Source organism: Amborella trichopoda, chromosome 4 (genome assembly GCF_054954075.1).
Source record: "Amborella trichopoda isolate Santa Cruz 75 chromosome 4, AtrichopodaSantaCruz75HAP2 v2.0, whole genome shotgun sequence".
In the NCBI taxonomy this organism is placed as follows: domain Eukaryota; kingdom Viridiplantae; phylum Streptophyta; class Magnoliopsida; order Amborellales; family Amborellaceae; genus Amborella; species Amborella trichopoda.
Genome location: NC_142339.1, coordinates 12813349 through 12830102, shown reverse-complemented (window position 1 = coordinate 12830102; position 16754 = coordinate 12813349). Strand labels below are relative to the sequence as shown.

Genomic DNA, 16754 nt, shown 5'->3' with positions numbered 1-16754 from the left:
AAAAATGGGGTTTGAGTATTATGTACTTTTAGTATTTTGAAAAATTAGTGAATATTAAATCTTCATTTGCCTGTCTGGATAATTGTTGACTATTACATTCACACCAATAGAAAAAAAAAAAGATAGTATATAATCATCATGGATATATTTATTCTATCCAAAATACAATTATTGAAATAAAACCTAATACCAATATAAAAATGTTCTTTCTCTTCGTCATAATGGTGTCAATCTTTGAATATTCTCATCAATTCACTGACTTGCTCAATGTACACCTCATAATTGTCAGAGCCGAACTAACTATTCCTTACCATTTAAGTTAGGTAAAAGTTTATATAAGTGCGTCGGCCTTATACAAACCGCACCCTTTAAGTTAACCTTCATTTAAAAATTTAATTCCAAATGTAATTTCTTTTATATTCATAAATTCACATTGTTTCTTAATATTGAATATTTCAAATCTTATTTTCATGTATGCTATAATACTACAATCTAAAAGTAGAGTTATTGAGGTTATAATTGTACCATAGAAATATAAATAAATTTTAACTTTATTTTATAATAACTTCAAATATAAAAAAATTTATCATTTTCATTTGTAATAAAAAATTATATATTATGTATTTTATAATATAAATAATTAATGATATTGTCTACAAAAAGACCCTTTATATTTTGTATAAGGAGGTCACAATCACTTTTGTTCCTTAAATTTCAACATGAGTGGTTGGAAGAATGTCATTGAATAGACAAGTTCCAAAAAATATCTTGAACTTTGTAACTCACCCTAAACCATCTATACAAAAGATAAGGGAAAAAGTTTAGAGCCGAGGCTCTAAACAATCAAGTTATAGCCCACCTCAAAATTTTCACTAAAAGATGTTGTTTTGATGCCCAAATGTCCTCAAATTGATTATCTAGACCTCAAGATGCATGAACATGAGACAAAAAATGGATTTCAAGTTTTGGAAATAGAGCATCTAGTAATGTATTTTTGGACCGTCAATTTTTTAGATTTTTAAGTTCTCATAGATTTGCTCGATCTACACTATTTTTGAAGCTTTAAATTATATAATTATATATGAAAATATATTTCAAGTCTATAACAAAGATTTCCAATATTGAAACCACATTTCACGACACTATTTGAAGGTGCACTCTACTTTGATTGTTTAGAGCCTCGGCTCTATACAAACCGCATCGAAAGATAAATGATCCCTTTGTAGACATTCCCATAATTAATTACTAAATTACAATACTCGAGTTATCATTATATTAATATATTACTTCTAATATCGAAATGATCTACCTTAATAAAAAATGATATATTAATATGATAGATAGTAAATAAGATAAATAAAAAATGAAATTAATAAAATAAAAATATAAAATAATCTATCTCTCAAGCGAGTTTAATTGAAGTGGATAATTAAACAGCAAATTTACGGAAAATAAAGAAATCAATTGGGCTTATGAGAGAGAGAGAGAGAGAGAGAGAGATAGAGAGAGAGATTGATTTGTGGTGGATGGTAGTTATAGATATTGGAGGATTAGATTCGGTGGGGATGAATGATACCTAAGAGAATGTGGGGAAGACATTTTCCAAATAAATCTTTGTAATCATTGAAAAAGAAAAAAAATTAGAGCATCATCCAGAGAATGGGAAATTTCAAACTCCATCCAACATGGAGTTTGAACTTGTTTTAAAAACTAAAAAATAACGACTTCCATTCAATAACTGTATCGAAATCAAACTCAAAATTACATAAAATCAAGTAAATATTTTTTTTTGGATTGTGTATTATGGTACTATTTATTTTTGAAGAATAATTTCATGCAACGGTTGTATAGTAGTATAATCCAACCATGTTAGAGACATTTGTTTGACATAAATTTTTAAATGTACACTCTTTTCGTTCCGAAGAACAATCACAAATTTGTTTTTTTTGATAAAATGCTCTAGAAAGTTTTCATTCTAGCCCAATTAATATAAGGCGTCTATTTTATTAAGATGGTTAGATATAGGCCTTAGAATGATTTTTTTATTCCCAAAATGTTTATATAGCATTATCATCATTATATTAATAATACTAAAAAAAAAAAGGTGATTTTTTAATTTGTTTAGGCCTAGATCTTGAAAGTCACCAAATGGATGGTCAAGATTCATTGTTGGATGGGTACTAATTTGATTATATCTAGAGTGCAAATTGAATTTTGTTTTTTGTAGGATAGATTATGAGGATGAAAAAAAAATATATGTAAACTTTAAGGTCATACATATGCAAAAAATATAGTTTTCTAAAGGTGTGGTTACATTATTATACTGTACAACTATTGCATTAGATCATTTTCCTTTATTGTTACTATAAAAATGTCACACTCACTTTTAGCCGGTGGATGTGAAATGAAAGTGTACATTCAAGAAATCTTACTTTGGCCTTTGCGTCCAATTAATAATATATCTTTAGCTACCCAAATTTGAAATCTAACAATGAATGATGCAAATGGTCTCATCTCATATATTTGCTTTTTGTTTTTCTTTAACTCATAGAAAATTGCCATTCAAGTGCTGGGAAACCTTTAAATCAATCATCTCCATTTGAATATTATGATTGTGAAAAACAATTGGGATTTCAAGATGTAAAAATAGTTTATATTACAACAAATTATCTAGGCCTTCCATTTTGCCCTACAAATAAGTGTTCACAGATCCACAATATTTGTGCAATTTTTTAAGTTTCAAAATTTATTATCGGTGTTGAAAATTGATTTTTGAGCCATCACATAAACTTCTAATGCGAAAATGCTTTCCGGATTAAGATTTGAGATGAGGCTTTATTTTGTTTTTATAAAGCCTAAGCCTTATAGAAACTTCATGAGCCGCATCAACCAGAATCCCTCGGTTTAATCCAATATCAATGGAGGGTGGAAGCGATCTGGTTCTAGCGAACCAAGGTTCAATTCCCACCAGCTAATTGTTTGTTATTACTACTGTTTTTTAGTGCTCTCAACCAATCCGATCCAATCAGTATTTCTAGTGAAGATTGGTTATTGGTGACCGGGTTTGGCAATCCATTTTTTTGAGTAGTTATGGCTAACAGAGCGGATGGTGCAAACACACTATTACGGATATACTAATTTTAAGAGAGTTTTCTATTCAAAATTTTACAAAACAACTAAACCCCATGATACCATACCTTGGTTGTCATGATCATCTATCTAAACATAAACTAGATCGAGGAGCAAAGCTGCATTTTTATGAAACTGAAACTGAACTTCTATTATGTAAACATAAACTAGATCGAGAAGCTAAGCTGCATTTTTATGAAACTGAAACTGAACTTTTATTATGTACATATAAGATCTTCATGATCTATTTTTATACATTCTTCCATTATGTTACCATCAAACTATAGTGTTCAGGTTAGTGCACCAGCTAGGAGCTTTAATCCTCAAAGTCCGGACAGCATCCCATCCCAATGAATAGCCACATGAGCTCTTGGCCCTCCTCTGGTGCCAACCCCTCGAGCTCCTCGTCACTCACCACTCGATTTCCATTCAGATCCAACTTTTCAAAAACGTCTTTAAAAATATCCCCGACATTAATGCTAACCAACCGATCCCTATTTTGGTCCCCTTGCTTCATGATTTCCTCTGGCAAATGCTTACTTGAATCACAACCAAGTGACTTCATGATCCCCTCCAGCTCCAGAGCTGAGATTAGGCCATTTCCATTTGCATCAAAGGCCTGGAAGGCTTGCTGTAGGCGTAGTAGATCTCGGGCAGGATGCAGTCCACCGGTTCTCAATGAAGGGGATCCTGAGAGCACAAGTTGCTGGTTTTGAGCCATTGTTGGGGGATTTTGTATTTACGCAAATTCTCACCACTAGCTTCTTATAGAGCTTGGTGAAGAGAAATAAGAACAACTATGGGCCAGTGTAGGCATGAAGAAAAGGTAAAGGGGAGGTTTGGAATCAAGGAATTGTTCATCCTTTTCCTACTTTGTGTTATTTCACTTTATGCTGCCTACAGTGGAGATTCAAAGTTGAAATAAACAGCAAAGGGCAGTGTCTCAAAAGAAAGTAAGGCTTTTGTGGTGGCATCTTGGTTTAGTAGTTAAGATGGACCCCTTTAGGTTTTTAGGTTTTGGGACTTTGTCCTATAAAAAGAAGGAAAAAGTTTATATAAATTTGTATTCTACATAAGTAAGGTGCTTCTAAAAAATAATGTGAAAAAAAGCGTTTCGAAGTTGGACCTTCTAATTGATCATCTCGACCTTGACATATGTATGGTATAAAGAAAAAAAAAGAATTTAAAGTCCTCAAAATAATTCATCTTATAACAACTTATTTGAACCATCTATTTTAAAGATTTTTGAAGTATTTATAGATATGATCAATTTGCATTGTATTTAAAATTTTAAATTTCATAGTTAAACATCGATTTTCAAGCCAACGTAAGGTTTCCTACATAGCAATTACATTTTTCCAGAAAATTTAGATGTGCGCCACACTTATATAATATAAAGTGGGCACCTTATACAAACTTCACCCTAAAAAGAATGTTATCCGCTACATTTGAAATCAGATGACTAGATATGAGAGAGAATTTTATTTGGACTATAAGAGGGATCAACGTCACACCCCCAACCACCCAATTTGGCATTTGACGACTAATGATGATTGTGATCTCTTTATGCCAAAAATAAATGATCGATGATTGGGATCTCTTTATACCAAAAATAAAGAGAAAATTATATATATATATATATATATATCCGTTATACTTTACATTATTACGGCTACACCTAATAGTTCCCGTTATTACGGCTACACCTAATAGTTTCCGTTATTACTCATCTGTATGTTTTTTATCTTTCAAAACGTCTTTTTTTAAAAAAGACACTTTTGCCTTTTTTCGGATGTTCAACATCCAAAAACAGCCACAGTTAAAACAGTCACGTATCAAATTTCGGATGTTGAACATCCAAAATTCTAAGAATTTCGGATGTTGAATATCCGAAATTTTGAGAATTTCAGATGTTGAACATCCGAAATTTTGCTTGCCAAGACTTCCGTGCATGAGCGAAAACTTATATATTTTTATTTTTATAAAGTTAGGAAAAATCGATCATTGAAAGAACATATCCCTTTTACTGTCCCTTAATATAGTAACCCACAAAGTTGAAGAGATTGACTCACTATTTGGACGTAATTGGTACCGTTCTTACTCTTTCTTTATACGGTTGATTAATTAAAGTTTATTTATTTGTTATTATTTAGAATATTTAATTTTGTTAATAACATTTGTTGTGTATTTGAGATTAATAAATGGAATTTGTTTAATATTGATGAAGTTATTTTTTTATATAATTATTTGTTGTTTTTTTATATAATTATTTGTTGTTTGTATCATGTTGATACATTGTATTCTTTGTTTTGACGAACTAATTGTTAAACTTGTTTGTTTGTAATAAAATTTATTATTTATTTTGTATTTATGTGAGTATTACTCATAATTTTAGTAGTACACTATTTCAATCTATTTTGTAATGATATTCATATTTTATGAACCCTAAAGTAGTTATAAATATCCCAATTTTTGGTAATTTTTTTGTAACACTAATTTTGCTATTCATTTAATACATGAGTATTGACGATCGCTACTGACAATTTTAGTAGTACACTATTTCAATCTATTATGCAATACTCAGATTTTATGAACCCTAAAATAGTTAGAAATATATCAATTTTTGGTAATATTTTTGTATTGATTTTTTATAACAGTAACTTTGTTATTCATTTAATACAGCAGTATTGACGATGGCTACTAAAGGAGTGCAACTGATAATGTTATTTATAAAGGATGAAAATTAAAGGTCACAAAGTATAATGGGAATAGTTCCTTGGAGGAACTAAAAAGTTATTTTACACATTTAATCTAGTGTGATCCAAACAAATTAGCTATTATGTACCACAACACAAGTCTATCTAGTGGACTTGATTTGATTGATGTTAGCAATGATATAGATGTATCCATTATGTTGGGAGGGGAATCTTCGAGAATTGCAGTATATATTGCCGAGGTACAACAAGAATTTGTTGCTGAGGGCCCATCTTCAAGGAATAGATATATCTACAATTTATTTTTTGATCTGTAAATTGCTTTATTTGAATCTTATATGTGTAGAAATTGTTGCTTCATCTTATATTCTATCTTTTGTCAATAGTCGGCGTAACACTTTACCTGAGTAAGATCAAAACATTGGAGTGGTGCCCAACCCTGAGCTCGTACCAGAGCGTAATATGGAGGACATTGAACCACTAGAGAGTCCATGTAGAGTAGTTGGTAACGAGGTTTAATTGAATGTTGGGCAATTTTTTGAAAATATTAATGCATGTCGGCATCATCTAGTTGATTTTGCAGTCCACAACAATTTTGTTTTGAAGTTTGACAAAAGTGAATTAGGACGGGTGTGAGAAAGTTGCAAGGCAGATGGATGCACATGGCAAGTGCGATGCTTACGAGTTGGCAGTACCGCATACTTTAAAGTGAAGTCTATAGTTAAGGAGCACACATGTAGTGGTCCAATGGTGAGGGTCCATCAGCCACTAGCTCGTAGTGATTGGGCGGCAAAAAAGATTAAAGGTCGCCTTCTTGACCAACCAAAAATTAAAGCAAAAGATATTGTAAATGATGTTCAACGTCATCACGGGGTCAGGCTTTCCTAGATGCAAGCTTGGTAGGGAAAAAAAGTTGCTAGAGAGATGATAGATGGATCGCATGAACAACAATACCATGACCTCCCCCTGTATATTGAGAAGATCAGAAGAACTAAACCGGGAACCGAAGTTCGCATCCACACAGATGAACGCAGGTTCAAATGACTATTTATTGCCTATCGTTCATGCATTATGGGGTTTGTCAATTGATGCAGGCCACTAATTGGTATTGATGGAACATTCCTAAAAGGAAAGTATCAAGGCATATTATTGTGCGACATCGCGGTAGATGCAAATAATGGGCTCTTCCCATTGGCATTTGCAGTGGTTGAGAAGGAGAATTACCAGAGTTGGTATTGATTGTTAAGTATATTGAGTGAGCTCTTAAATGGGTACCCTAATCTGCCTGCCTTAGCCATTATATCAGATCAACAGAAAAGCCTGCTAGAAGTAATAGAAAAATGTTTTCCAACATGTTTTCCATCATTTTACGTGCGACATGTGGGAGAAAACTTCAAGGGTTTTATGAAGAGGTCAACAAATACATGACAAAAAAATGGACATCATTTCTGGATAGATATGAATTTCATTTTCTTATTTTAAGGCTATCACAATTGTTTCCATTGCTGATTATATGATTTTGGATGCACAGTAACTGTTATTTTCACCACCATCAATCACAAGAAGTAATGTAAATAATGGTAAATTAATAAATCCCATTAATGTTATATCGAATGTATACTACATAGCTCTAGGAAGTGATATGATGCTAAACCCAATACACATATGCAACCACTAACAATCAAATTTCACCAAGACTCTAAGTCGTCTCAAGATGGCCCATGTAGTAACCAAAAATGAAGAGAAAGAAAGGATGACCAATATTGGCACATAAGCACAGCACACATTGATATCAAGAGTGATACTAAAGATTTTGCAATATATTTAGTGAGTAGAAATAATACAAATACTATAAATTTTCATAAAAAATATGCTAGCTCTATATGACCCTCAAAATGACCCATTACAAAATTGAGATCCTCAAAATGACCCATTGCACGCCTCGCCTTCTCTTAGGCTGATACTGTTTATTTCATGTGTTATATCTTCTGGGTTTCTTAACTACAGATTGTGTGGAGGGAGCTAAGTCTTCTCAGCCCGACTACTTTGACCCACTCCATCATCTCCAGCCTCGTCAGGTACATCTTCATCATTATATTGACGTTGTATATTGACGTTGGAAATACTCCATCCTGGCTTCTACATCACCCATATCCACAGGCACAAACTTAGACAACATTCAAACGCGTTGTTAACGCGATTAAGAACTTCATGGTACCACTTTTGTCTAAGTGTAAGTGCCTCTACCAACATGACTATAGATACCTTAACTGCACTAACCTGCACAACAAGATTACATAATTAGCATATCTAAACAATTGAATAGAACTAATAGGTAAATAAAATACTATAAGAATTTATAGATCAATAAAAAAGTACCAACTAGTCCTCATAACCTCGAGGTCTCATTATATATTGTGGTTCATGAGCAGGAAGCACTTCTTTTTCTTCATGGATATGAGGTTGCAATATGTCTTTGGGTGGGTTAGCGATATTATGTATCAAAGGGTGGGACACCAAGTTGTACCAGGCCTTATACTCCTCTGAAGACAACCCATTGTCAGTATCTTATTGAATATCAGGCATGATGCGGTCATGGCGAGACAACCAGTTAGCGATTTTATCTGCATTGACGTTACGCCAGTCTTGTTGTCCAACTTGTCTGTTTGCCCTCTTACTAAGGGATTCCTAGGAATGCCCTGTTTTGCTCCAAATTATCGGCATACTCTGTCTAGCATGTATAGCTCGGCAATATCGTCAAATATCAAAGTTGTAGGGCACATTACAGTTTGAAATGCCTGCTGCCTATCATCTGAAATGGCTTTTACTTCACCCATATCCATAGGCACAAACTTAGACAACATTCAAACGCGTTGTTAACGCGATTAAGAACTTCATGGTACCACTTTTGTCTAAGTGTAAGTGCCTCTACCAACATGACTATAGATACCTTAAGTGCACTAACCTGCACAACAAGATTACATAATTAGCATATCTAAACAATTGAATAGAACTAATAGGTAAATAAAATACTATAAGAATTTATAGATCAATATAAAAGTATCAACTGGTCCTCATAACCTCGAGGTCTCATTATATACTGTGGTTCATGAGCAGGAACCACTTCTTTTTCTTTATGGATATGAGGTTGCAATATGTCTTTGGGGGGGTTAGCGACATTATATATCAAAGGGTGGGACACCAAGTTGTACCAGACCTTATACTCCTCTGAAGACAACCCATTGTCAGTATCTTATTGAATATCAGGCATGATGCGGTCACGGCGAGACAACCAGTTAGCGATTTTATCTGCATTGATGTTTCGCCAGTCTTGTTATCCAACTTGTCTGCTTGTCCTCTTCCTAAGGGATTCCTAGGAATGCCTTGTTTTGCTCCAAATTATCGGCATACTCTGTCTAGCATGTATAGCTCGGCAATATCGTCAAATATCAAAGTTGTAGGGCACATTATAGTTTGAAATGCCTGCTGCCTATCATCTGAAATGGCTTCTACTTCACCCATATCCACATGCACAAACTTAGACAACATTCAAACGCGTTGTTAACGCGATTAAGAACTTCATGGTACCACTTTTGTCTAAGTGTAAGTGCCTCTGCCAACATGACTGTAGATACCTTAACTGCACTAACCTGCACAACAAGATTACATAATTAGCATATCTAAACAATTGAATAGAACTAATAGGTAAATAAAATACTATAAGAATTTATAAATCAATATAAAAGTACCAACTGGTTCTCATAACCTCGAGGTCTCATTATATATTGTGGTTCATGAGCAGGAACCACTTCTTTTTCTTCATGGATATGAGGTTGCAATATGTCTTTGGGTGGGTTAGCGACATTATGTATCAAAGGGTGGGACACCAAGTTGTACCAGGCCTTATACTCCTCTGAGGACAACCCATTGTCAGTATCTTATTGAATATCAGGCATGATGCGGTCATGGCGAGACAACCAGTTAGCGATTTTATCTGCATTGACGTTTCGCCAGTCTTGTTGTCCAACTTGTCTGCTTGCCCTCTTACTAAGGGATTCCTAGGAATGCTCTGTTTTGCTCCAAATTACCGGCATACTCTGTCTAGCATGTATAGCTCGGCAATATCGTCAAATATCAAAGTTGTAGGGCACATTACAGTTTGAAATGCCTGCTGCCTATCATCTGAAATGACTCATTATGGTTGAAATAGGGATTCCAGATTACCTGTTTAATGATATGCAATCAGTCAATAAAAATAATTACAAATACTTAAATACTATTGAAAGAAATCAATATCAAATTATATACTACCCTCATTAGGTTGGAGGTTATCAATTTATTGTCTGATGGGAGTCATTAAGTTATGTGGATTGCCATGATATTTCTTCGGTGGCTCCCATCTTTTGGCCTTAGACATATTTGGAGGGATACTATGCGATATGGGCCTCATATGCATAATATGCTCATATGACCAGCACTGCAATAAATTGAGTATGATAAATATTAAATATATTAAGAAAACAGTCTAAACTATTACGCTTATGTCATATACCAAAACAAATGGTTACCTGCATGAGAGTGGCTAAACTACTAAAATATCTTCGCTTGAAAGTACAACCTTTTCCAAGTGAGCGATAAAGGAATGCAAGGGCTACAACACCCCAAGCATATGTGCTAGCGCCCTCAATATCTTCGAAAACCTACAGGTACCTTGTTGGGACTGTTGAAACTGATGCATTAGTGAATATGGTTACACTTATGAGGAAGAACATATATGCTCAAGTATATCTATAAACTTGAACTGGGGTTGCATCAAGTGGCAATTCCCTAAAATTCGCCTTCAACTATGTATGCCTCAAGCTTACCAAGTTGCCATCAGGAACTAGACCCAAATTATCTTCTACAAACTTTCATAGGTCCTTGATAGGAGGACATGTGACTGCGTCGCCATCCACAGCCAGTCTTAATATCTCGTATACATCAAAAAGTGTTGGTGTCATCTCACCAATATGAATGTTGAAATAAAAGGCGTTGGTTTCAGAACGCCACCTCTCTATATGAGCTACGACCAAAGGATGATCAATTAGGCCTGGCCGAATGATAGCCAACAGACCCAACCTAAAAGCATGAACTAACTGAACTTGCTCTCTTGTTAATTTCCATTCATTTAATTGATAAATATTATCATCAATTCTAATTTCTTCTTTCTCTTGAAATACAACAAATAGACAACATATTAGAATCAATATATATACATGTACATTCCATAGGATATTTGAATCAGATTACCATTTATTGAAAATTAACAAATAAATAGAATGGGTAGATGAGTATATGCATATACATGTCCTTCCCATATGAAATATGAGCAATATTCTGGATGAAGTTGCAACAAACTAGGACCTTGAGGACCTCCTGGATATCCTCCATCGGGATGTAAACGATCCATATTCACTGAAATCCCATATGGTCACCATGTTAATCATAAGGCTACACATGTAGAAATTAACTGGGTAACAAAAAAACAATAATGACATACTATTGATTGAGAAGAACATTACTACAATCCATTGATGAAAGAATAACAGTGCTAAAATGAAATTGCTATGCTAGTCCAACTAAGGATTGTATACTTGAAAATCGAAATCAGTCAGTGAATATGGTGGCCAAATAAAGAATTGATTCTTTGAGTCAAACAGACAACTAAAAAGAATTCAAAGAGTTATTCAAAAACCACTAAACAACTTCCATAATTAGCTACAGCAAAAAAACAGTCTCCTATCCAGCTCTTAAATCCAATTTAATATCTCTACTTGAAGAACCCCTTAATTAACCAGATATGCACAATCCTCATCCACTTCTTTTATCATTAACAAATTCAAAACCACGTGAAATACTACACTAAGTCCAATTCAATAGACCTCAACTAAATAATAACCAAACCCTAGATGGATAAACAAAAAAAAAAAATAGTAGTCCCCTTTCATGTAACCATCCTCGACCAAAAACTAAAGAATTCAACTTAATGAGTAACAAAATTATTTCAACGGAATTCGACATTGATAAGTAACAAATCATTTCATTGTAAAGACAAGAATCCAACTTTCATAAGCAACTAAATCATTCCATCAAAAACAAAGAATTCATGTTAGCTCAGTAACCAGTCTATTAAAAAACCATGCAATTCAATACAAAACTGAAGAAATCGATTTATAAATAGACGAACGGCTCCATTAAAAAAGAAAAAATTCAATTTTATGTCAAGCATCAATTTCAAACAATAACAGAGAATAATACTACTTATAATACAAGCAACAGATTAAATCCAAAATATGCAAATATATGTAGTCATTGTTACTTGAATCATAAATCATAAATCATAATTCAAATAAATTCACTCATTAAATACTTTGCAAAATATTCAAAGTAAATATGTACTTGAATCATAAATCACATCCAATTTTCTTTTGGAATCAACTTTTGATAGATGTTATGAATTGTTTGGGATTAATGGTCTTTTCTTCAAAATTCCAGGGTTTTGCTTTGCAACTTTGCTAAGTTCAATATTTAAATTCTCTCTCACGGAGGTAGGACCACATACATTATGCTTCCTCAGGTGGATATTATACATTTAATCCCTTGAGCTAAATACTTCAGGAGGATTATTTTCAAAGAAAAAAAATTTGGATTTTATGTTTTCAAGCATCTAGATCATTTCCTCAAAAAAAATTTGAAATTCGTTTCTGGGTTCGAAAGATTAGATCCCCAAAATTTGGGACCATAAAGATATACCTAGTGTAAATTTGATTAGAGGGATAATATACTCCTGGAAATATTTTGGCTTGAGAGCAAAAATATTTTTTTATGAAAATTACACTACTTCTATTTGGCATGTGACAAATACGTAGAATTGTTTTTCCCGTAGGAAAATTTTTTTACCACAAATTGGATCAATTCCTGTAGAAATAGAACCACATTCACTTGAGGTGGGAAGTACTTATTATTTTCACACACCAGAGCCGCTCACTTTATCAAATGCAACTAATTTCGCCAAAACAGCTTCATGAATTAGAGAGAGAAACTATCTCGAATTTTAGAGAGAGAAAGTATCTTAAAATTTTAGAGAGAGAAGCTATCTCAAATTTTAGAGAGAAAAACTACTTAAATTTCTTTAGAGAGAGAACTTCTGTACAAATTTTTAGAGAGATAAACTATCTCAAATTTTAAGTTTTAAAGAGAGAGAATCTTAAAATTTTCGAGGGTGAAACTACATCAAATTTTAGAGAAAAAGTATTTGAAAATTTCTAGAAAGAGAAACTATCGCAAAATTCTTAAAGATTTGAGACAGAGAGAAAGTATATCAAAATTTTAGAAAGAGAAATGATATCAAATTTTAGAGAGGGAAACTACATGAAATTTTTTAGAGAGAAACTATCTCAATTTTACTTTTTAGAGAGAAAGTATCTTAGAATTTTAGAGAGAGAAACTATATCAAATTCTTACATAGAAACTTCCTGAAATTTTTTAAAGAGAAACTATCTCAAAATTTTTATGGAGAGAAATTATCTCAAAGATTTCAAAGAGATAAGCTATCTCAAATTTCAAATTTTTTGAGAGAGAAATGTCTAAAAAAATTTAGAGAGATAAACTACCTCAAAAATTATTTTGTAGAGAGAGAAACTGTCTCAAAATTTTTAGAGAAAAACTATATCAAACTATTAATTTAAAAAAAAACTATGTCAAAATTTTTAGAGAGAGAAAGTAAACTATTTCAAAATTTCAAGTTTATTGTATTTTTTCTTTCTCTCCATCCGTTTCCAAGTGTGCTTACTAAACATGGAAAAAAGCACGATTAAGTAATTTTTTTCCTGTAAATTGTTTGCTTATGTAAATATCTTTCATGTAAATATTTTCTGTCTAACTTTCAGACATACCAAGATGTTATAGACGAAAGAAATTATGTGAACCGCTAGATCAGCAAAGTGAAACGAACGGGGATCACTAAGATTTGAATCCCAACAACCACCATTGACCTTTACCCTTCTTGATAAGAGTTTAAATATCTGCTTCAACAAAAAGCACTAAATCCATCTTAAAGAAGTAGCCAAAAAGAAAACGAGGAAATCCATCTAAAAAAATTCCAAGATTTACTTGAGGCGTTACTTTGAATCAGCATTCGAAAACTCAAAAGGACCCAGTGAATTGGTCATTCATGAAACCGGTCCCGGATCAACAAATCGGGCAACCTAGATCAGTGGCTTGGCTAGTTTAGTCCGATTTGGCCTTAAAAAAAATTTCAAAAAACTGCAATGATTTCTTTGGATTCCAATTTTTTAGGTTTTCAAAAGATATAGGTGTCGTATTATTCTTTTTCATTATTTACCCCAAAATATCCTAATACTAAGAATTTGTTTTATGCTCGAGTGTCTGTTGACAATTACATTCATTTCTTTAAGCACTAGTTATAGCTCATCGAGTGAATGATGCGAATATACTAGTATAGAGAAGTAATTTTGCGAGCAACTTCAATCCAAAATTTTGCAAACCAACTAAACCCCATGATATTATTCTGTCATGATCATCTATCTAAACATAAACTAGATCAAGGAGCAAAGCTATATGGTAATTTTTATTAGATTATGTTGCCATCAAAACTACTGTCTTCAGATTAATGAACCAACTAGGAACTTCAATTTCTCAATGCTCACCACACCATCTCCATCATCCATAGCCTGTATGAGCTCTTGGCACTCCTTTGGTGTCAACCCCTCTCCAATACCTTCAAGAATCTCACATAGCTCCTCCTCACTCACCACTTCATTTCCATGTGAATCCAACATATCCAAAGCTTCGTTTAAAATATCCCCCAAGTCCCCTATGTCAACATGCTTCATGTTCAACTCCATGAACTCCTCAAGGCTGAGCAACCCATCCTTGTTTTGGTCCCCTTGCTTCATGATTTCTTCTGCCATATGCTTACTTGAATCATAACCAAGTGACTCCATCATACCCCCCAGCTCCGGAGCTGAGATGAGGCCATCTCCGTCTGCGTCAAAGGCCTTGAAGGCTTGTAGTAGGCCTTGGGCATGATTCAGTATACCAGTTCTCGACGAAGGGCATCTTGAGAGCACAGGTAGTTGGGTTTGAGCCATGGTTGGGGAGCTTTGTATTTACGCAAACTTCGTCGCTAGCCTCTTATAGTGCTTGGTGAAGAGGAATCAGAATAATTGTGGACCAGTGTAGCCATGGAAAAAAGGTAAAGGGGAGGTTTGGAATCAAGGAATTGTTCGTCCTTATCCTACTTTGTGTTCTGTCAGTTTATGCTATCAACAGTGGAGATTCAAAGTCGAAGTAAACACCCAAGAGCAGTGCCTTAAAACCCAAACCCACCTATTTAACCAATCGATAGCCAAATTTATATGGATTAGCGAACCAGATCGGAACCTGCTAGTTCTATAGGGAAAATTTCTACATAAACCAATAATAAAAACAACAACAACCACAAACAATAAAAAGTAGTTGGCCCACCAAGTCTGAAGAATTTTTATACCCAGACTTGACAGGCCAACTACCAATTCTGAAATAGTTTCGGGTCTGCTAGCCGGTTTTGAAAACATTGGCCAAGAGGAAAGCATTTTTTATCCTCATTACTTGTTGAGATTATTACCGACTATTTAGGGGATCTAATCTTTAAAACTCGTAATTTTGGGCAACGCCTTTCTCATTTGATAATATGCTAATGGTTTACACACCCAAACTCATAACTGCATTCAAAGACTACTGGTAGTGATGGATCAAAGAGCTACAATGTTTTGAAGTAACCTAGTGTCACACCTCATTCAGGACATCGCCATATTTAACCAATTTCTCATTCAGGACATTGTCATAGTTAACCATTTTTTTTTTTTTTTTTCAGGTAATTCAATGGGGAAGACAGGCACGCCCTACCTGTTTTCTTCAAATAAGTTTAGGTGTTAGTTTTTTTAAGGCGTTAGTGGGGTGGTGTTAGTGGGAGTGAAAATTAACTATGGTGTAGGGGTGCTACCACCCTTTTGAAAGATAGACCAAGGTGATCTTGCCGGGGAATTTATATATATAAATTTTTTATTTTATTCTTTCCACCAATTTTTTTTTCCGGTAAAGATCACTTACAAGCGGTCTTGTTACAATTATACTTGCTTTAAGAAAATAAAAGTAAAACCAACAAATCCAAGATCTTAAAACTTTGATATCATTAAACTAATTTTCCTTAAACAAAGAAAATAATGACTACTTCTCTCGTGCTTAGGAATGTAAAGACAATATAATTAAAAAGGCAAGAAATAAAAAGAAAAATTACGGAGGTTACCTCAACCGGGTTTATTCACTCCACACCGAGTCGCTACTATTCGATGGCGCGGGATTAACGATCAACCTTCAAGCTCAATAGGAAATAAAGTTTCAAGGCAAACCCTCTAATGGAACCATGAACTCCTCTTGATCTCAAAATTCAAACTTAGGTACAAACCCATAAAACCTAGTTCAATCAAGATAGAGTAACCCTTAGGTCAACCTAGAGAGAGACATAGTCCAAAAAGGTGGGGCTAGGGTTGGGGTGTGCCCCTTATTGCTATCAAGGAGAGAGAAAAATATTTACAGAGATGAGGGAAATTGATGTGTGGAGAATTATGGTAAAGGGCTCCTCTTTTTATAGTGCAAAAAAATAGGATAAGGGTTTCTATGGCTTGCCTTTTCTTTTGTGGATTGAATATGAACCGTTGATCATGGGTGACTTGTGGGGTGAGAAATTTGAGCTCTCGATTCCATAGATGGGATATGGAATGTGGTAGAACCCTTGTCCCTTCTCCTCCAACCATTTATCCCATAATATTGTGCTTTATCCAAAATATGTATAATCTTATCTAGCTTTTA

The 16754-nt window shown here is 33.8% G+C and overlaps 2 protein-coding genes across 4 annotated transcripts; both read right to left on the bottom strand.

The window, feature by feature from the left end:
* Positions 1–3445: 3445 nt before the first annotated feature.
* LOC18423194 (calcium-binding allergen Ole e 8) lies at positions 3446–3850 on the bottom strand. Its single transcript, XM_006827796.3, has one exon. The coding sequence runs from the start codon at positions 3848–3850 to the stop codon at positions 3446–3448; it is 405 nt and encodes a 134-aa protein (XP_006827859.1).
* A 3830-nt stretch (positions 3851–7680) lies between these two features.
* LOC110007933 (putative calcium-binding protein CML25) lies at positions 7681–16503 on the bottom strand. 3 transcript variants are annotated; one of them, XR_002282282.2, is made up of 5 exons: positions 16192–16467; positions 9610–11297; positions 9061–9493; positions 8223–8808; positions 7681–8123 (listed from the first exon to the last, which is right to left on the bottom strand). XR_002282282.2 is itself a non-coding variant. In XM_006827795.4 (2 exons), exon 2 carries the CDS (start codon positions 14993–14995, stop codon positions 14507–14509), a length of 489 nt encoding a protein of 162 aa, XP_006827858.1. In that variant the 5' UTR covers positions 14996–15233; positions 16192–16503; the 3' UTR covers positions 14380–14506. The 3 variants fall into 3 exon arrangements, 1 of the variants encoding a protein (XP_006827858.1); XR_016053227.1 differs by having other exon boundaries at positions 8240–8808; XM_006827795.4 differs by lacking the exons at positions 7681–8123; positions 8223–8808; positions 9061–9493; positions 9610–11297 and adding an exon at positions 14380–15233 and having other exon boundaries at positions 16192–16503.
* Between the last annotated feature and the right edge of the window lie 251 nt (positions 16504–16754).